Source organism: Homarus americanus, unplaced genomic scaffold, assembly GCF_018991925.1.
Source record: "Homarus americanus isolate GMGI-L3 unplaced genomic scaffold, GMGI_Hamer_2.0 scaffold40248, whole genome shotgun sequence".
Lineage (NCBI taxonomy): Eukaryota > Metazoa > Arthropoda > Malacostraca > Decapoda > Nephropidae > Homarus > Homarus americanus.
The window spans coordinates 2,861,350-2,883,613 of NW_024712526.1; the positions used below are offsets into that span (position 1 = coordinate 2,861,350).

Here is a 22,264-nt window from a genome sequence, read left to right on the forward strand (position 1 = left end):
TCCTAGCGTCATCTGCTGCGCTGGTCAGTCTAGGCCGTCCTCATCTGGGAAGATCTGTTAAATTACCAGACACTTCAAACCGCTGTATCAAACACCGCACTGTCGATCTTGAGACTCCCATCTGCCTTGCAATCTTGCTGATACTTAACCCAGAGTTGCTCATGCCAACGAATTTCCCTCTGGAAGGTATCGTGGTGTTGGTATCCCATGGTTGTAGTTGGTGAAATGACTGAACGGTTGCTGTATAACCACGTTATAACCTCAGGTAAGTTGAAGGTTGTGGTGAATGGCATTAATTGTCCCTAGAAACGTTATTTCCATATTACAATCTACTATTATGTGCAATGATACTGGCATCATTAATAACTTCAATAAGAGAGGGATAATATACCCACCACCACCAGTCTCCATTATGAACCTTTCTACTATGAATATAGTGTTTTATATAATATCTGTCCTCCCAGCACTCACATAAGAGAAATATTATCACCAATAAGTGGTGTAGTTTAAAGTGGAGGAGCACATAGACACACACTAAAATGGATTACTCCCATAATTCAGGTGTGTAGCAGACACAATGTGCATTTTATTATTAAAAGTGTGTTTGTAACATAAGTAATTTATTTCTCCTAAGACATTACATACATACAAGTATTACATTAAAACTCGAAAGTATTTTTGTGATAGACATGAGTTATCGAGGCAATGTGTTTCAGTTACTGACTGACAGTGGCCAATATCACTGGTAATGTTACTTTAAAAGGAATACGGAAAAAAAGACTCCCATTTTACCACTGATCAGTGATAAATTGTGTAATTCATAGAGGAAATTCACATAGAGACGCCATATAATGGATTGCTCAGTGCTCACGTAATTGGGGTTTCTGTCAAACGCCATTTGTGTTAGTGCATTTATGTCTCTGACGTTGCCACATAACTGGACTAGCCAAAACTGCCTGGCACAGGACTTTTGGTCGGCACTGTACAAATGTTAGCTTCTTTCACACACAAACCATCCTGTGGGCGACGTGACACAATTCAACAGCTTAGCGTGGCAGTCACTGGGGACGGGCAGAATCTCCCACGCATCCCATGTGGATCGCACTTGTTACGCACATCACTTTTTTCATAGCAGTGACATTACAGGAAAGGCATTGGTTTAACGACCATCACAAAATTGATCATTAGCCATCACATAGCAGTAAATGGTGTTAATTTTTTAACATTGTGAAACTGATTGAGTGTACAGTATATAGGTCCATCGTATAACAGTCATTGCTTGTACATGAAAAAAATCTAATGTACGTGGATGTGTTATGTGTATTTATACATACAAAAGCAATATGTGTGTTAAATATGAAAGTTTAATGTCTTTTACCCTTTCATGCCGTGAACTAGAAACACTGTACAGGGAGGGGGGGGGGGAGGACTTTAAACAGGCTGGGAAGATTGTATTGAGGATTTGCTTGCCCCGGGCTTGTGACTTCTGAAATTTATTTGCCCTGACATATTTTTACTTGCCCTGATATTGTTTGGGAAATTTACTAGCCCTGTTTTTTATATCCATCTCGTGAGCCACCTACCCTTTCATCTCCTGAGCCATCTAACTACACCAACTCCTTCATCGCACCTGCCTGCATGTACAGTACATAATGTAGAGTATGTTGTTATATATGATTTATGTACAGTACAGTAAACCCTTTCATTAAAGGACTTCTCAATGCTGGATATTCCCAATAACGGAATTGTTCTTGAGTGGTATAATTAACTGACTCGGTCAATTGGCATGATTCAGCATGGCTGACACTGTTTACAAGATGATATAAAACATAACACTGAGCTTATGAAAGTGTTAAACTGATAAAAACCAAAATATTTCCTGTAGGCTCATTATATTAACCCTTAAAGGGCAATGGACAGCATATGATGTTTAGGTTTTTCATGCTATTGTTTCGAAAGCTGCGTTGATGCTGTTTATATATGGTGATGCTGGCAGCTCCCTCTAGAGCCAGAAAAACTTACTCCCAGTTCAACTTGTGATATCTCAAAAAAAAATATATATATATATATAATATATATATATTATTTCCCATATATAATGACTAAATATGAATTTGTGGAAAAAATCAGCTTCTAATAGTGTAAAAAATGAAATACAGTAAATCAATTAGGGCACATTTTACATGTATTTGAACAACATTATCTTCAAGTGATTTGCTCTGTTTTCTGTGTCACAAAATATACCCCATCCTGAGTGGAAAGTGCACCTTAATATACCCTCTTAAGGGTTAATGGAGCGGTATTTTTATTTTATTTTTATTTTTTTTAATAAAACAAACAGGTGTTCTGTGGAGTTTAGTAGTGGTACAGTCACAGTACCTTCCATGTCCTCCATTGCATTGTACAGCTATTTCACTTAACTTATTATTGCCCAATAAAGAATATTAGAAACTTGTTTTTTTTCTTTATCATATCAAGACTTTTTTCCTGTAGAAACATATCTGAGCTTTTATAATGGGAGGTGGTGGAAAAATGTGATGTGATTTAGGAAGGGTTTTCAGGAACGGAGCCCTGTCATAAATCGGACTGCTTGTATAGTAGCGAATATCAGGGGTCTACTATATTTTGTGTATTTGAATAAACTACCATTAAGCAGGGGGTAACATAATAAGTAAAGGAAATGGTGAAGTAGCAACAGGAGGAACGATCTCCCTTATTCCATTTGATGCTTATGGGAAAAATTTCTTTGATTAAAGTCGTTTCAATAACTGTTGCACTTTCAGAACACATCCCAACGTAAACCAGGGTATTACTGTACAATGCACTAGCAGATGGACAAATTTTCCAAGATCTTCACATGTTAAAGGTCAGAGAGAGCGTGACAGACTTGGTGACCAAAACCACACACCACCATGCCACACTGTACAAGGGGTATCTAGCTCCATGTGCAGAGGGATAATATGGTCCTGTAAGCATCACATGTCTGCTCTCCTTACCCCATAAACTGTTGCCCTTAAGGAGTCTTTACCAAGATTTTAGAGGAAAGGACATATTACTGTAGCTTGAAAATTTATATTCTCAAGTAAAAAGGTAGAAAGGGGAGCTTTTGGATATGTGTGTTGAGGGTGAAGGCTCATTATCTTTTATGGCTAGAGCTATCAAGTTTAATGAATCATTCGGCAGGCAATGGAGGTAGAGCTAATTGACACTTTCAGAGCAAAGCCAAACAACTGACCATTAGTTGTGGGTTATGCTTATACAGGGAGGTAATATCTTCCCTCCGTAACGTGTCCAGCATAATGAGGGAGCAAGAGGCACAACCCAAAATAGGTATTTTCTAGCTTTATGCTGTAGCTTTTATGTGATTATACTCAATCAAATGTAAATTTAAGCAAGTTTTGGGATAAATGAGGTGGTTAAATGAATGTTTTGCTATGTTAACAGTAATGTTAGGGCAAATGTGGAAGGTTATTTGGGCCCCAACCCTAGTTCCTATTTTCCCATTTAAAATAATGATTACACCAAGGGTTAAATCCATAAAAAGTCAGATTTTTATATGTCATTAGTGTTAAATACATACACTGAGAACCCATCATGAATAAACCAAATCATGAACATCAAGCCCTCATGTGTTGAGGGTTTACTGTATCGCTCTTCCATAAGGAGGTCCCTCGGTTTTATTAAGTCACTACCACCCATCACCAGCATGCCCTTTCTAATAAATTATGTGGTGCCATCTTCTCTGTTCATTCATTCATAATGTTGCTTCTTGGAAGTCTCTAATTGTCTCAGTTTATTTCAGTACATCTTGAATTAGTTTTTCTTATATTAATACCTGGATTTCTACATAATGATGACTATTTCAACAATCATATGCCTGTGAAACAAATGGAAGCAAAGGTGGCTTCAAAAACTTTATCCAAAACTAATGTAAACTTATAATACAGTACCAATATATATATCACTACTTTAGAAACCAGATTTATTAATGATTACTCGTAAAGTATTCTTCTGACCTGAACATTGAACAAGGAATGAAAAATTAGGCACTTTATGTTCATTACATATTTACAGAAAACATTATTTCTGTAACTGCTTTCAGGTCATGTGATTATGCATCACCTTGTTTCCCAATTGAGATTCCTCCTGATGACCCACGAACCGCTCATCGCTGTATGGAGTTCACCCGCTCTTCTGGTATCTGTGGCTCTGGGATGACTTCTGTGTTTTTCAATACTGTATTGCCTAGGGAACAGATCAATCAACTCACTTCTTATATTGATGGTTCATAAGTCCACTCATAAACTAGATAATGTATAACTTTGTCTGGCTGAGACACTCCTTCTGTAGTAACAAGTATAATTAGCTTTCTGCATTTTTTAGGGTTACTTTGCAATTGCAGAATTCACAAATTTGGATACCTTGGTACACTGAAAAGGGTTATATTTCCAGGTCAGACTGAGCATAGGGGGAAAAGTACATAATATCTTCTTTGCAACCACTCAGGAGCAACAGTCTGGTGAGTCATTCAGTACAATAGGTGATGTACCACCTTGTAGGTGCCACATTTTGTGATTAAAGACTGAACTTGAAATATGTTGTTACCAGATAACTGTCACAATAGTATGTTGGAAAATTAAGTACTGTGCATATTAAATGATAAACACTGGGCACCAGATAGACATTTAACTTCCAAAACCCACAGCAGAAGATTTACAAAAAAGGACATACAACATTTTTTACATAACCCTTGGAATATACTGGATGTTTGCTATAATTTCCAGTCCATTAAGATGTCTGTGGTGACCCAGACCTTTCAGTTCTCTCACCAAAACACAGGCAAGTGATGTTTGTTCATCTCCTAGAGCACACATGGGTTCAAGCATGATACAGCAGCCTGAACTAGACCATACACTTCCCTGAGGCATTGGTCCAGGAGAGAAGGGATAACATACCCTTCACTATCTTGAAGTCAGGAGCAAACCTTTCCTTCTTGGATGAGAAACTTGTGGAAGACTGCATTATTTTTCCTAAGAACTAAGTCGTTTACTTTATGTACAGTTGACCACCAAATTGCCTTCCCACTGCAGAGGCACTCACACCTGTAGCCAGCCTGTCAACACATTAATTTTATCTCTAAATTATCACATCTTTCATTTTTCTAGCATTCTTGCCTTCCCCATTAATTTTGTAATTAGAAGCCATGACTAAGTGGAAGAAATAGGTAAAAACTAACACAAGTTCATAATAGCCAGCTGAGAGATGCAGCAAGGTGTTTGCAGTTTGGGAACTGCAGTAGGAAAGAAGGACAGAGCAGGTACTTGGACTGGCATGCCTCTGCTGTACTGACAAGCCAAATATAACATCACACCACCTCTTTATGTCCTCAGTGTTGGGATGAGAAAAGTGGTTAGGGTGATGGATTTGTAGATACTGAAAGTCAGTGAGTCGTGCATAAGGGTAAGTATATTTTAGGCCATTCATAAATACTTGGAACTCATGAATACAGAGGGTTTATTGTACACAGGTTAATATCCATGATTTGCTGAACCCAGACATATGAGTGAATGACTTTGAATATTAGTTTATGCTTTCACATCTTATCTGGTTTCTAAAAGAAACCCAATGGGCTCAGCAGTTACTGCTAAATTCTGAAAGCATTTAGTCCCATTCTCATCATCATGAGTGGGGTTGTTAATTGTCAGAAAACACCAATGTTTAATCAACCCCTTCAATTCCAGCCACCCAAGTAAGCTGTATGAATATTAACAAGACTCAGTTTAGTCTATGAGCAACCAAGTGCTTTTACACAAATGATTTTTGATAATTGCCAAGTTTGACTGTTGCAGTCCCAGGTGTTGTATAGGGGCAGGTGTGTTATTATTGTGTTACAAGAGTGTTTACAATTGTCTTAAAGAGTTGTTTGTTTATCTTGTCTTCCAACTTGACCTACTGTATGTTAAGAAATATGTGTATCTGTTCCTTTACCTGGGCATGTGATTTAAAGGAAATATTGTAGTTACAGTATACTACTGGCAATACAGCTGCAAGATAGTGTATAAACCACTTTTGTGATTATATACTTCAATTACTGAGATTGTTGCTAATGGCATTGGTTTAACTCTGCTGGATTGCACTTGCAATGTGGACTTAATTTCATGGCTGATCTTATTTTAGGAAAAGAGTTGATATCTTACCCAACAGGTGTGAATAGGTCCAGCATTATAAGCTGTGGGATGTGGGAGATCTGTCAGTACAGGGCAAAGAGGGACAGGATGTACTGGTTCCTGTCTCATTTTAAGTAGCTCAAGATAGTGATCCTGAGGTCAATTTCACTTAATGGGTGAAATTTTAGTTGTACCATTGGAACTACTATCTGATGTAGGTGAATGAGTTTTGACCAAATTTTTTTCCTTGTTCAGATACTACTGATATACAGTGTATCTATACCTTTAAACTTCTTTTCCGGCCACCATTGAACATACTGGTTTGCAACTGTCCATCTATCCAGCTGTACTTTTGTCCATTCGTTCCTTCCCATTCAAGTCAGTTAGCAGGATTATGCAAAAAGTAACCAGTGTAGAACAGTAACATTTTGAAGTTTTATAGGCATTCTTAGGTTAGGTATGAAGCTGTTTGATTTTTTTCTTCTGTTCTACAAGTCTTGTTTGGTAGGTCTTAAATTAATAGCCATACTTCTACTCTTATACCATTTTGATATTTTTTGTTCCTTGGTAAGCCTTCTTCACCCATAACTGGTCATTATCATTCAAGTACGTGATCACCGATATTACCATCTCTGGTCATTCACGTACTAGAACGTTTTCCAAATATACTTTTCTCCCACCATTGAAACTGAGTCTAGCTACCATAATCTTTTGGCTGGTGGTGTCTGGCATCTTGTGTAAACCTTTCCCACCACTTGACTTTGAGGACCCCCCAGCAGGAGCCCACCCTCCCTTCTCTCCCCACAGTCAAGGCCGCGGGACTCCACAGTAGAGTCTCGATAGCCATGGCACATGAACATAACTTGTCATTCTGTCAGGATGTGATATACTCTGAATTATTTGGTAGAGGTGAAGATGAACATGGTATTGACAGAGAAGCATCTTATATTGAAGGTGATGATAATGATAGTGACCCGGACTATGTGTTTGAACAAAAGGAAAGTGACAACGATGAGTGGGAATTGGAGGAGAGGGTTGCTGCTCTCCTTATCTCCAGGAGCATTCAGTACTTCCTAGGCTTGGCAATAGTTCACCAGTCCAGGATTTAAATGCTGCTCAGCACATTTAAATGTGGTGAGCTGCCACTTTTACTCGTATTTCTTGTTTTTAAGTCATTTTGGGGTGTTTGGGCCATAAAACAAAAAATTGGTTTTTACCAATCGGGGGGGGGGGGTGTACCAATGTATGTATAATAATCTGACCTTTTACGGGTTAAGTACCAGCAGAGGTTGTCATCTTCAATGTTATTGTGTATTATTGTATGCAGAACAAAACTAAATTTGTTTCATTCTAATTTTTGGTCAGGACATTTGAGGTGAAAGTCAATATTGGACATACAATCTAATCAGGCTTTTCTATCTGCTCTGAAACATTTTAATCCAAATGAATAACATCATGAAACATTTTTAACACAGGATGCAGCACCACCAGGTGATATATTGTGTATCCATGTTGTTTTGGGGTCAAAGTTCATCCTGCATGTGAATAATTCTTTGAGTCTCTGATCCAGAATATATTAACAAATGATAGTATCATCATAAAACAGTAGCATAATGTGCATCCCTACCAGATGATGTGTCATGTGTCTTAAAGGTCAAGGTCACAGTTGGAGGTCACCGAGCATATAAGATAGGCAGTTCATGTGTGTTGTGTAAATTTTAATCAATAATGATATTATCATGAAATATCAACACAGTACAGTAAAGACTACTACCAGACACCAAGTGACTCACTGTATGTTAATCATGATGCTAAGTGACTCAGGTGCTCATAATGAGGCCAAGTGACTCAGGTGCTATGGTACCAAGTGACTCAGGTGCTCATAATGAGGCCAAGTGACTCAGGTGCTCATAATGAGGCCAAGTGACTCAGGTGCGCCTAATGACCACAAGTCAGATGACTAATATTTACGATTACTGATGCTGAATGACTCTCCAATATATATTTTCCCATTGATTAGTTGAAACGAGTAATTCATGAATGGATTTTTCACAGATTTATGGGTCTAGTGCTGCAGAAGTACGACTCCTACGCAACATGACTCATAATCGTGGTCAGTTACGACATGGAATTTTCATGCCATCAGGAAAACCCCTTATGCCATTCAGTGAAGGTGCACCTGTAGATTGCCGAAGAGATTTAAGTGAAAGTGGCATTGACTGTTTCTTAGCTGGAGATATTAGAGCAAATGAACAGGTGAGGTTTGAGTTTTTGATAAAGATTGAAATTTATATAATGCTATTTGTAGATTGTTCCTCTTAACTGATGGTAGACATTTTACATTTAAAAAAAAATATGAACCAACGACTTGCTGTATACAGTATAATGTGTCATGTTATATAGTTAAGCATCGTCTGATGCATTTCCTAACATGAGTTACTTGTACTTGTTAATGTTGTAGTTTTCCTGCAGGCTGGTCTGACTGCCATGCACACAGTGTGGTTTAGAGAACACAACAGAATAGCTGAAGCCTTCAGTCAAATCAATCCTCACTGGGATGCTGATACTGTGTTCTATGAAGCTAGAAAGGTATGTGATTTTTATATCTTCAAACTCTCATTTTTGCTGAGAGAGACAAAGAGAGTGAAAGGTGTTTTGATTGCCTTTTTTGGGGAAATTAAAAAAAAAAAGTTCCAGCATATTTTTTATCAAATTTCGTTGAGTCACAATGTAAACAGAACCTCATGTTCGTCATTCTTACAATATTCTAGTTTTCAGTTTGTATTTTCCCATTACACTAGACCCTGAAGATAAGGATGAATTGTGTGTATTGGTGACAATGTTTAGTTACCTAGATCAGACATATCTAACAAATTTTCGTGGGTGGTGTTATATGGCAGATTAATAGTGCTGACAAACTTGCAAGTTTTCATCAAGAAAAAAAGTTGTCAGTTTAGATTCTCATAAGCAAGGGTCCTTGTCATTTCTTTTCAGTTTGGATGAAATCAGCATATTGAAAACACTTTAACTTCAAAATAAACCCATTCAAAAAGATTTTTGGAAGTCAGCACAATAATACCTTCATGATTTACAGATTGTTGGAGCCCAGATCCAGCACATAACATACACTCATTGGCTGCCACACATCATAGGACCACAGGGGATGGAACAGCTTGGAGAATACAGAGGCTACAACCCTGACCTGGAGCCCACAATTAGTAACGTCTTTGCTACTGGTGCTTTTAGGTAACATTTATTAATGGGTAAATGATTACATATTACTTTCATGTTATTAATGATAATTTAGTTCAAAGTGTATAACAGTATTTGAAATATAGGATTTTATGTAACTTTCCTCTGAAGGTCAATGTTGAGGCCATCAACAGCCATTTTGGTTTTTAAGTCTGTACAAGTGGGAGGTATTTATTGGATATATGGGATGGATATTCTGTATCTAATTTGAAAATGGATATCACATCAAATCATAATTTGAATGAGGAGAATGTATAGAAAAAGATATGTATCAGTAATGATTAAATTGAGAATATATTGAAAAATTAATTCATAGTACAATTGAGACTGTACCTCATTGAAGTTAAACTGGTGGTGGAAAAACAGTCATAAAGGACAGTTTTTATGAAGACTGTGTTCATGATTTGTATTATACTCTAGCTGTTGACTCCAGGGTTGTAGATGTGACTTTAGAGATTGTCTTCACTTTATCAGATAACACTTATAGTACAGTAGAGTATGAAACTAGTATGTGACTTACCCTTTCCTTAGGGGTATCACATGTAATAATGAGATATTAGAGTAACTCACTATGGACATTTCTTTACTTGGTCTCTTCAGAAAAGTAAAGGCAAAATTTTTCTTCTGTTAATCATTGAGGAGTTCACCTTCAAAAGTGTGTGTGTTTGCCCATGTGAGTTAATTGGGAGAGTCTTTTGGTATGGGATCCTTTGTGTTATCCTTACCTTGATCACATCTAAAATTTTGCACCTGCCAAAAAGAAAGAACTGGCCTTGTGAAATCCCAGCTTAGGGTTGGGGAAGTGTGAAGACGTTACCTTGATCCAACTACTGTACTTCACTTTGTTCAACCAGTTTTGGTGCTGTTGATCAAGAACAACAACAACACCACTGTTACACTAGTTCTTCAGCTGTACACTTGCTATATAACAGTGTGAGAAATGTATTTTAAGGTGTTATGTATTCCTCCCCATCCATAAAATGGAGCGTCAGAAGCTCAATCCCTCCTTTATGCAAATTCTTTTTTCCATCCTTTGCAGATTTGGGCATTCTTTGATCAATCCAATTCTCCATCGACTTAATGCTACCTTCCAGCCAATCCCTGAAGGTCATTTACCACTGCACAAGGCTTTCTTTAGCCCCTGGCGTATTGTACAAGAAGGTGGAATTGATCCACTTCTCAGAGGTCTATTTGCAACTCCTGCAAAACTCAAGGTAATGCTATTGACTCAAATTGAACTAAGGAAGAGGCTTTGTTCAAAAGTTACTCATTATTTACTAAAGTAGAAGAAAGAACTTATGGTAGAGGAAGATAGGTTATGGTGATTTTAGAACCATTAAGTTTAACCCTTTCAGCGCGATGTCATTAATTTATTAGGATACAGTGGTCCCTCGGTTAACGAGCACAATCCGTTCTAGAAGGTTGCTCGTTAACCGAAAAACTCGTTAACCAAAACCATTGTTTCAATGGGTTTTTGGGTAATTGGTTCCAGCTCACCGAAAATTGCCTAAATTCAACAAAAAAGGTAGAAAAGTACACTTACTTTGAAGTGTGTATGTAGAAGGCTCCTGGATGATGATGATGAGAATTAGAATGGGGGTGGAGAAGAAGGGAGAAGAGAAGGCATTGGGGTGGAAGAGAAGTCACCCCATGGTGCCATTTCACCCATAAAATTTAAGTTCTCTTGGTATAATTCAAGATTATTTTCTTTAAATCAACACTGCACTGCATTATATATTGTCAATATGTAAAATAAATATAAAAATGACCAATAATTTGCTTGTAAACACAGAAATAAAGCGTTTAGTTGAAGAGAGTCTCAAGTAAGATGTTACCTCTACTGAAAAGACACCAAGACTGACACCTGTATGGTGTGTTGGCAGGCTGGATGGCGTGCCACAGACTAGTGACCCTACCTTCAATTATGTTCAATAATTGTTAAAATGACTAAAAAATTTAATATTAAACTTTTAAAATTATTGAATAGTATAAACTTCTTGATATTTACTAAAGGGTAAGGAATTTAAGCCCTAGAACCGATTACTGTATTGGCAGACTAATACTACAGCTGGTGGACCGCCAAATGCAAGCTAAAACATGTGGAGGTCGGCTCGTAAGAAACTCGTTAACCGAAGTTAAGAATCTTATGGAAGGTAACTCGTTAACCGAAATCTCGTTAATTGAGGCGCTCGTTAACCGAGGGACCACTTTATCCTGTGTGCGGACATTTTAAAAAAATACAAACTATTTCTTTTATACAAGCCCAGTAAACCCTTGCTCTTCCGGACCTATCATATCCAGATTTTGGTTGGTCCGAACTGACATCTGGATGCGACAAATTCCTATCCGGTCTCTCTCTCTCTCTCTCTGTATGCCGTGTTTACTACCCGCTGCTAAAATGAACCCAGTTCACGTCATCTACTGAACCAAGCTGTGAGGTGTTATGGTTGTTTTTCAACTCGTATTATCGGGTAGATATATGTAACTTTCTTCATTTATTTTTACTTGGTCACATGCACACACCATCCTACATATATACAGTATACAGTATATATATATACATATATATATATATATATATATATATATATATATATATATATATATATATATATATATATATATATATATATATATATATATATATATATATATATATATATATATACAGTATATATATATATATATATATATACATGTATACAGTATATATATATACATGTATATCACTTCTGTAATGTGATGCATGTGATTAATTTTTTTCTCTTGTGCAAAATATATGACGTTTATATTCAAATTATTCGCTGTCTTGCAAGGATTCCAGCAATACAAATTTTAATCTCCTAACTTTGGTCTGAGATATTATATAAGATAAAAACTGTAAGCCTAAAACCCGGGCTGGGGGAGAGGGAGGGAACAAGCGAGCGAGCGAGCAGGGGTGAGGTGATATGTTTGACAGTTAGAGCCGAAGGTCTCGTGTGTGTTTATTTAACAGTCCTTAATTGACTAAGCTTCTCTCATTTTAAAAAGCCAGTGAAATGACCTGGGTGAATATAATTTATATTGCTGGGATTCTTGTAAGATAGTGATTAATTTGATTATAAACAAGCTATAATTTGCACGAGACATAACAATTTTAGTACCGTATTCATTTAGTACATGTACAGTACAGGTCATTTATTTCTTTTATGTTTCTTTTAGTATGGTGTGTGCATGTAAATGAATGAAAATAAATGAAGAAATTTATGTAAATCTACCCAAAAATACAATTGAAAAATTTTATTTCATGCAAAATATATGACCTTTGCATTCAAATTATTCACTGTCTTGCAAGGATTCCAGCAGTGCAAATTATATTCTCCTAACTTTAGTCTGTGATATTATATAAGATAAAAACTTAAAGCCTATTGTATAACCACCAAACCCTTGCTGGGAGGTGGAGTTGGGGGAGGGAGGGGAGGTGACAGTGACATGTTTGACAGTTAGCGCCAAAGGTCTAGTGAAGTATTTATTTGTTTATTTATGTCCTTTAGATTGAGTTTTTGTTTTTTGCTTATACAATGTCATCGAAATGACCGGGTGTTTCTCAGGGTTGGAAACTCAGTTCTGATCTGGAACTGTTTACAATTAACAGATCCCTTTTGAAATCTGCTTTGGGTCTTAAAGATTAACCTCTCTTTTTTTATTGGATTTTATGCACCTTTTGCAGCCCTTTAGTGAAAGATATATAAGAAGTTCATATATTTAGATTTCTTGAAATTTGTTAAGTAAGTTTGCCAAAATTGATGCTGTTTTTTTCCTATTGCAGATGCCTGGCCAGTTTTTAAACACAGAACTGACTGAAAAGTTGTTTCGTGCTGTACATGAGGTGGCACTTGATCTTGCATCACTCAATATACAGAGAGGACGTGATCATGCTCTACCAGGCTACATAGAATGGCGAAGAGCTTGTAATCTTTCAGTGCCAGAAAACTTTGATCAACTTAGATCTCACATATCATCAGTTAACATTAGAAACAATCTCAAGCAGTTATATGGCCATCCAGGTAACAATCTAATATAAACCATTGTAATTACCTTTTTCCATTTGTTGCCACTATCAGTTTCAGTAAATTGTGTTGTTTTATGTAAAAAAATATACAGGTAGCATATACCATTATTGTAAAAAGGATATATATATATATATATATAATATATATATATATATATATATATATATATATATATATATATATATATATATATATATATATATATATATATATATATATATATATATATATATATATATATATACAGTTGTACCCCACTTAACGCGGTCAATAGAACCCAGAGGGTCCCGTGTTAAGTGAAATCCGCGTTAAGTGAACAACAGAACATATGGGATTAATTCCAATAGAAACCGGCCCGACCCCCAAACTCCACTTTTTGAAGGCACATACCTATGTTGTAGTAAAAATAACATCTTAATTTTATGATGGTACATGCACACAATTAATACTTAAGAGAAATAGAGAAATACAGTCGCCAAGTTAATGTCCATTCAAATAATGGACTCAACTCCCTCCCCTCTCACACTACACTGCCTGGCTCTTCCCTCTCAGAGAAATTTTTGGGGGAAAACCACTAAATTTTAATAAATAATACCTCAAACTAAAGTTAGGATAATACAATTGACATTGCTGGATTCCTTGTAAGACCAGGAATATTTTGAATATAAATGTCATATATTTTGCACAAAAGATAACATAGTTACCTAGAGAAAAATTTTTATCTAAAATTTGTATGTTTAATGAAAAATATATGATGTTTATATTCAAAATGATCACCAAATTATAAGAATTCCAGCAATGTAAATTATATTCTGACCGGGTAATTTGTATGAATTTTATGAGCTAAAACAAATATCTTCAGTTAATAAAAAAAAAAATAATCTTCACGACACTATCTGTCAATCAAAGTACCCCACCTTGCCTCCCCCCCTCTTCCAACCACGCGGTCAGTCCCAACCCTCCCCCCCACCCCCCACCAATCCTCCCTTCCAGAGTTTTTAACATTTAGTATTAAATAATACCTCAGATTAAAGTTAGGATAATATAATTGACATTGCTGGATTCCTTGTAAGACCAGGAATATTTTGAATATAAATGTCATATATTTTGCACAAAAGATAACATAGTTAATTTGAGAAAAATTTTTATCTAAAATTTGTATGTCTAATGCAAAATATATGATGTTTATATTCAAAATGATCATCAAATTATAAGAATTCCAGCAATGTAAATTATATTCAGACCGGGTAATTTGTATGAATTTTATGAGCTAAAACAAATATCTTCAGTTAATAAAAAAAAATAATAATTCTTCACTGGGTAACAGATGGTCGGTCGGTCCCTCCCTCCCCCCCACCCCCCACCAACCGTCCCAAGGAGATGTGTGGGATAACCACTAAATTTTAATAAATAATACCTCAAACTAAAGTTAGGATAATATAATTGACATTGCTGGATTCCTTGTAAGACCAGGAATATTTTGAATATAAATGTCATATATTTTGCACAAAAGATAACATAGTTACTCTGAGAAAAATTTTTATCTAAAATTTGTATGTCTAATGCAAAATATATGATGTTTATATTCAAAATGATCACCAAATTATAAGAATTCCAGCAATGTAAATTATATTCTGGCCGGGTAATTTGTATGAATTTTATGAGCTAAAACAGGCAGTCAGGCAGGGTGGCGGGTGGGGCAAATCTAAAAATAGCGTCTCGAGCCGGCCGGACACTCACCGCGTATATGTGGAAAAAATCCGTGTTAAGTGAAAGTTCAGCTCTGGCGAGGCACCGCGTATATGATAAAACGCGTTAAGTGAAACCGCGTTAGGCGGGGTAATATTGTATGTATATATATATATATATATATATATATATATATATATATATATATATATATATATATATATATATATATATATATATATATATATATATATATATATATATATATATATATATATATATATATATATATATATATATATATGTATGTATGTATGTATGTATGTATGTATGTATGTATACAACAGGAACCTCACTTTACGCGTTAATTAAAAACGCCAGAAAGTGAACAACATAACATATGGGATTAAATGAAATAGAGACCGGCTGACCCCCAAACTCCACTTTTTCCGACACAATACCTATGTTCTAGTAAAAATAGCATCTTAATTTTATGATGGTACATGCACATAATTAATACTTAAGAGAAATAGAGAAATACAGTCGCCAAGTTAATGTCCATTCAAATAATGGACTCGACTCCCTCCCCCTCTTCTCACAGTAACCTCCCTGGCTCTTCCCTATCTGAGAAATTTGGGGGGGAAAACCACTAGATTTTAAGGTATAGTAATAAATAATACCTCAAACTAAAGTTAGGATAATACAATTGACATTGCTGGATTCCTTGTAAGACCAGGAATATTTTGAATATAAATGTCATATATTTTGCACAAAAGATAACATATTTACTCAGAGTAAACATTATATCTAAAAATTTTATGTCTAATGCAAAATATATGATGTTTATATTCAAAATGATCATCAAATTGTAAGAATTCCAGCAATGTAAATTATATTCTGGCCGGGTAATTTGTATGAATTTTATGAGCTAAAATAAAAATCTTCAGTTAATAAAAAAAAAAATATTCTTCACACGGTAACAGATGGTCGGTCGCCGGTCCCTCCCTCCCTCCCCCCCACCAACGTCCCTACTAGATAAATGTGTGGGAATACCAGACTGTTTACCTTTTTAGTAATAAATAATAAATCAGACTAAAGTTAGGATAATATAATTGACATTGCTGGATTCCTTGTAAGACCAGGAATATTTTGAATATAAATATCATATATTTTGCACAAAAGATAACATATTTACTCAAGAGTAAACATTATATCTAAAATTTGTATGTCTAATGCAAAATCTATGATGTTTATATTCAAAATGATCATCAAATTGTAAGAATTCCAGCAATGTAAATTATATTCTGGCCGGATAATTTGTATGAATTTTATGAGCTAAATTAAAAAAAATTATACTTCACTGTGTAAAGGGGTACACCCACCGCGGAATGTGAGCATCCTGGGTTCTGGCAGGGCACCGCGTAAACGTGGAAACGCGGAATGCGGGACCGCGTAAAGTGAGGGTTGACTGTATATATATATATATATATATATATATATATATATATATATATATATATATATATATATATATATATATATATATATATATATATATATATATATATATATATATATATATATATATATATATATATATATATATATATATATATATATATATATATATATATATATATATATATATATATATATATATATATATATATATATATATATATAATTCTCTCTCTCTCTCCATGAGCCACATTCATTACTATTTACAATGACTGGTTGTTGTATGTTATCATAAATTTTGTTAGGAAATGTGGACCTCTGGGTTGGCGGCTTGCTGGAGGACCCTGTTGAAGGTGCCAGAGTAGGACCAACTTTCCTCTGTCTTCTTGTCGATCAGTTCAGGCGTTTGCGTGATGGTGACAGGTCAGTTTTTTCTTTTTATTATGGTGATAATTTAAAAGTGATGTCATTAATACAGTATTTTGTATTATATAATTATTAATGCCATATAACTTTTGGGTATTATATCTTAATGCTATTCCATGAAATTTTATACTTATAAATTTATCATATTGTGTGTACAGTATTCTATTTAAAGTTTCTTCAAATATATATATATATATATATACCCCTGAATTATTATTATTATTATTATATTATACACATTAATGATATGAATATTGCAAGCAGATTCTGGTATGAGAATCCAACTATATTCAAGACTGAACAATTGACACAAATCAAACAAGTCACTCTAGGAAGAGTCATCTGTGACAATGGTGATAAAATAGAAGACATGACACCTGATGTGTTTGTGTTACCACGTGAACAGAACCCAGCATTTATGGAATGTTCGAAGCTTCCATATGTTGATTTACGTATATGGACTGACTGCTGTAAAGGTACATATGTGTATTAATGGCTTCCAAAAAATTAGGTCATAATGATACTTGATAAACTTACTGCACTGCATAATATTCTTATTGCTTATGATTACAGGCATCCCTCAACTTTTAGAAGGATTAAGGTCCAGAAAAGTTGTCCATATCTTAGGATTCTGTAACTTGAAACCTACTTTCTGATTGACTTCCAGACTTTAATTGCACTCCTTTGGTCAAAACCCCCTCCTCCACACCCCTATAAACATATTAAAATAATTCCAAAGAGTTTTTAAGTTTACTTTAAATGAATTTTTTTTTTTTAAATAAACTATGCAGTAGTAACATACTATAATGAACCCTCAAAGATCCGGACTAAAGGGGGGGGGGGACCACCTGTCCGAAAAAGCCGATTGTCTGAATCTTCCGGTGAATGTACTAATGTATAAAAAAGATAAATAATGAAATAAAAAACATCAAAAATACAGTACATATTATCCTGACCACTGGGGTTAGTTATACAGACTTTTTCCTGTGAAAAAGCCATAATTGTCGCCTAATTTGTAAACAGTGACAGGCACAGTGATAAACAAATTATATAAACCGTCCATTTACCTACGGTTTATGTTTCCCACCTCCTTGGGCACCTGTGTCCAACACAACCATCTGGTCAACCAGTTCCCACGGTCCTAAAATGTTCTTTGCTCTGTTTTGGGAATGCTTTTTAGGGAGGCTTCTTAGCCCAGAACCACCACATTTTTTGTCGTAATCCTCCGAAATCCACATTTACCAGGTCCAGATCTTCAAGGGTTCATTGTACTATCATTTTTAATGGAGAATATTGAAGAGAAATGAGAAGCTCATTCTTGCAAACCTAACCCATAATTACATGAAGTATGAGAGATTCGTTTGAAATGGTGCATTTTTAATGTTATAAGCACAGGACTTTAAGAATGTGTTCAGTCACAAAAAACACCACTGAAAATTTACCCATCATTATTATTATTTTTTTTTTTTAATTTATTTTTTAATGGGGAATAGCCCACCCGGGCACAGGTCATCGACCCAAAATGGGGCCTGGGGGGCAAAAAATTAAGAGTAAAATGACATTAAAAATAGAAGAAGAAAAAAAGATTATATTAATCTACACCACGAAGATGCCGGAAAATCAGCTAATTGGTTTGCCAGTAGGTGGTGGTTGGTACAATTAACAGAATCTTTACTTTTGCGTCATTTACAGTAATAAGTACTGATACTATAACCTAACCATTTCTGGTCATGCACATGATTTAAAGTACTTCACAGAAATAGATAGTTTTGATACGTAAAAAGTTTAGAGTGTGCTGGCAGGGAGTTAGCACATTGCTAAATAAGCAAACATTTGGGTTTCATTATACAGTGGATTCGAGTTAACTTGGCAATTAGATACCAGAAGACATTGTGAATTATCAGATTGCAAATTATAGTATAAATGGAAATGCTGTAATTATTATTGGTTTCAGAGACCAGAAATTACCCATAAACTGTTCCAAAATGGTTTTAATAAACACTAGACATGGTACATAATAACTTTTTTGAATTCATTTCCCTAATCAGACTTGCTTCAACCAGAAGTCTTTCTGTGACACATGTTGATTTGAACACAAAACTAATATGCTACATAATTTATTTGTCAGTGGCCCAAGGTTAAAAATGCTTTGAAAGCATTTGTGGTAGATGTAGGGTAGATGATCTTTGTTAGGCTGCTCATTTTTATTATCTCTTCTTTCGTGTGCTGTGGAGGTGGTGTGTGAATTAGTGGATCCCATGTTATTGACCTGACCTGATGTCATGTAAGGTCACCCTTTATATATAAGCCACTCCTTAATAAGTCAGTATCTTAACTTTTTCTTCAAAAAGTTCTCACATTGTGTTTTTTTCTTTTTCTCACTCATCACCATGAGCACTGCCACAAATTTTTCTCTCAGGGGCCACTGTAACTACATCCCCTTAGCACTCCCCTTCCATGTCAAGCTGTGAATGGAGTCATTGTTATTTTTAACTCCTATTTTATTTTTTTTAACTTTACATGTATGCACAATTGTTCATACAGAATGTGCAAAAAATAATCATAAGGTCAAACACGAATAAGCATTTCTTACATGCACCACGGGAGGTAGCACACAGTTGGGAAGGGAGGAGCAGCATGGTGGCTCTCTGTCTTGTGTCCTGTGTACTGTATATTGAAAAGATTGCCAAATGTCATTGTAGTACATTTTCTTTTCTTTCATTTATTATTATTATATTTTTTTTATTCATCACATTTACAAGTACAGTATACACATGACACAGTTCAGCCAGGCAGTCACCAAGTTGACTCCAAAGACTCATGTGACTGCTGGCTGTGTATCCGTGACATCACATAGAGGGGAGGGAGAGTGCGGCTGGTCGCAGTTGCAGCTCACTGCGTCAATTCATATGTTCACTTCCCACACATACACACCCAGGCTCTTCATTTTTCTTATTTTATAGTTTTATATTATATTTTCTTTATGTATAAGCCATATTAGAGTATTGTAATCAAGGAGGTTGAATGGATGGTGGCGGTGTTCGCTGTGTATGTAACAAACGCGTGAAGCCAGGCCGCCATCTTGGTGAGGGCAACAAAACCACAGTTGCCGCAGCTACTTACGAACAAACGTTGGTTATTGATAACTCTGCAGGATTTATACTATTGTTTTATTTATTATGCAAGGAGGATGAAGTCACTGAGAGAAAAGCGCCACCATATTGGTCAAGGCATCAGTCACACTCAGTGACTTCACTTGAGGCAGTTGGCGCCGCCTCCATCCATTCAACCTCCTTGATTGTAATAGTGTGCACTTGGAGCACAGCTCTCTTTTTACATTAGAATGAATTTCCAATTATTGTCTGACCTGCCTACCCTCTTTTATTCTTATACTGTATATGTATAATCACCATGCTTTCATCTGAACAATATTTATTCCTAATTGAGGTACAGGTACTTTTAAGAAGTCTACCAATGCTAGTGTCAGGAGCTTTGGAGAAATGGTATCATCATGTCTTTTTTCTTTTACCTCTTTGTACATTCTGATCATAGAAACATTACCGTGACTAATAAATGCTATGTAAGTTTATTTTTCCTCATGTTTCTCAAGGCATTTGTGACAGGTCTTGTACTGACTAAATCAAAGCCTTTTCATAATTTATAAACCATGTTCAGTCTCTTTCAAGATTCTTCGAACACTGCTGGAGACAGCTGGCAACTCAAGGCCGTTTGTTTACTATAGTACGTAGTATAATATAATACGAAACCACAGAAACCAACCATTAATTAAGCAACAGGGAACTAAGTAACCAATCACAGAATCGAATACTATAGAATTGAGTTGCCAGCTGTGAACTTGAACGAGATTGTGCATTCAATTAATTCACATTCCTTACACCCGAGTAATTTATGTGGACGTAAATTTTATACCCTTATGTACACTTTTACTCATCAGATATGCTTTTTCTTACTTAGTTTTAGATTATTTCATATACTATAAAGAAGTATTGCATTTACCATTCATCACAATCTTGCACTAGTACGCTATAGATAAACGATTAACTTAGTTTACTTCTAAAAAAAATTCTGTAGATTGTCGAAATGCTGGCAACTTCATTAGCTTGACCCAAGGACCAAACATCCGTTTCCGTCGTCAAGCTCAGTTTTCTCACATTGAGGACCAAGAGCATATTTTGATGGGTATAACCAGTGGAAAACAAGAAGCTAACAATGAAGTAGACCCATCACTTATGTATAGTAATAATTCAGAAAATATTACCTATAGTGAATATAGAGAAAGGTAAATATAATATGTATTTATGAAAAAGATATTGATAAATCTTAGAAATTTTGGGCAATCAGTGAAGCTAGTAAACCATGGAAAAACACTTTTAATTCATATAGTAGTCATGGTTTAAGTGTAATATTAATGTAAAATAGTCATCCTCTGTTATTTCTGTATGATTTTTCTGTCTAATTTATTTCTTGATTCTTGGAAGTCCTGTGCCTAGGCCCCACCACAGTTACCGCCAAGATGGTGTTAGAGGCTGGGTACCAAGAACAAAACATAAAGAAGTCAAAAGTGATTCTAACCTGGGAAGTTATGAGCAAGATATGACAGAACAGCGAATAGAAGGGATTGAAGTGTTGGTAGAGCAGCTCTCAAGAACTGTTATTGAGCTGAATAAAAAGGTCTGTATAATAGAAGTAATAGTTGTATGCAAGCGGCTTTTTATTATTATTATTATTATTATTATTATTATTATTATTATTATTATTATTATTATTATTATTATTATTATTATTATTATTATTATTATTATTATTATTATTATTATTATTATTATTATTATTGTTTTTATTATTATTATTATTTTTATTATTATTTTTTTATTCCCCCCTTCCCGGTCCTTGATGTGGGACATTATAAAATGACCTGTGCCCGGGTGGGTAATGCTCGTAAAAAAAATGCTGCATCCACATTTTCCTAATTAGTTGTCTGGCCTTTGGGACTCACTTTCACTATTTCTCGAAGTAAATTTTTTTTGTCCATCCTTACTTAATCTTAATTGCTTGTCATGAGTTCACATTTGTCCAACTGCAATATGTCTAATGTTACAAATTTACTGCTCCATTGGTGATAAACTATGCTATTTGACTAAAGGTAAGTTTTCAGTTGTAAGAAATTATGATATGAATATGTATGGAGTACTGATTGAA

At 35.2% G+C, this 22,264-nt stretch overlaps 1 protein-coding gene across 1 annotated transcript in view; it reads left to right on the forward strand.

Moving 5' to 3' along the window:
* The window catches only part of LOC121863411 (peroxidasin-like), a 180,262-nt gene that overhangs the window by 150,514 nt on the left and 7,484 nt on the right, over positions 1–22,264 (forward strand). The window contains exons 21-30 of the mRNA XM_042362044.1: positions 4,103–4,285; positions 8,216–8,423; positions 8,640–8,756; positions 9,262–9,413; positions 10,459–10,633; positions 13,228–13,465; positions 16,924–17,041; positions 17,309–17,520; positions 21,137–21,344; positions 21,544–21,736. Of these exons, the coding sequence (XP_042217978.1) occupies positions 4,103–4,285; positions 8,216–8,423; positions 8,640–8,756; positions 9,262–9,413; positions 10,459–10,633; positions 13,228–13,465; positions 16,924–17,041; positions 17,309–17,520; positions 21,137–21,344; positions 21,544–21,736 (1,804 nt within the window). The remainder of the gene's footprint in view (positions 1–4,102; positions 4,286–8,215; positions 8,424–8,639; positions 8,757–9,261; positions 9,414–10,458; positions 10,634–13,227; positions 13,466–16,923; positions 17,042–17,308; positions 17,521–21,136; positions 21,345–21,543; positions 21,737–22,264) is intronic.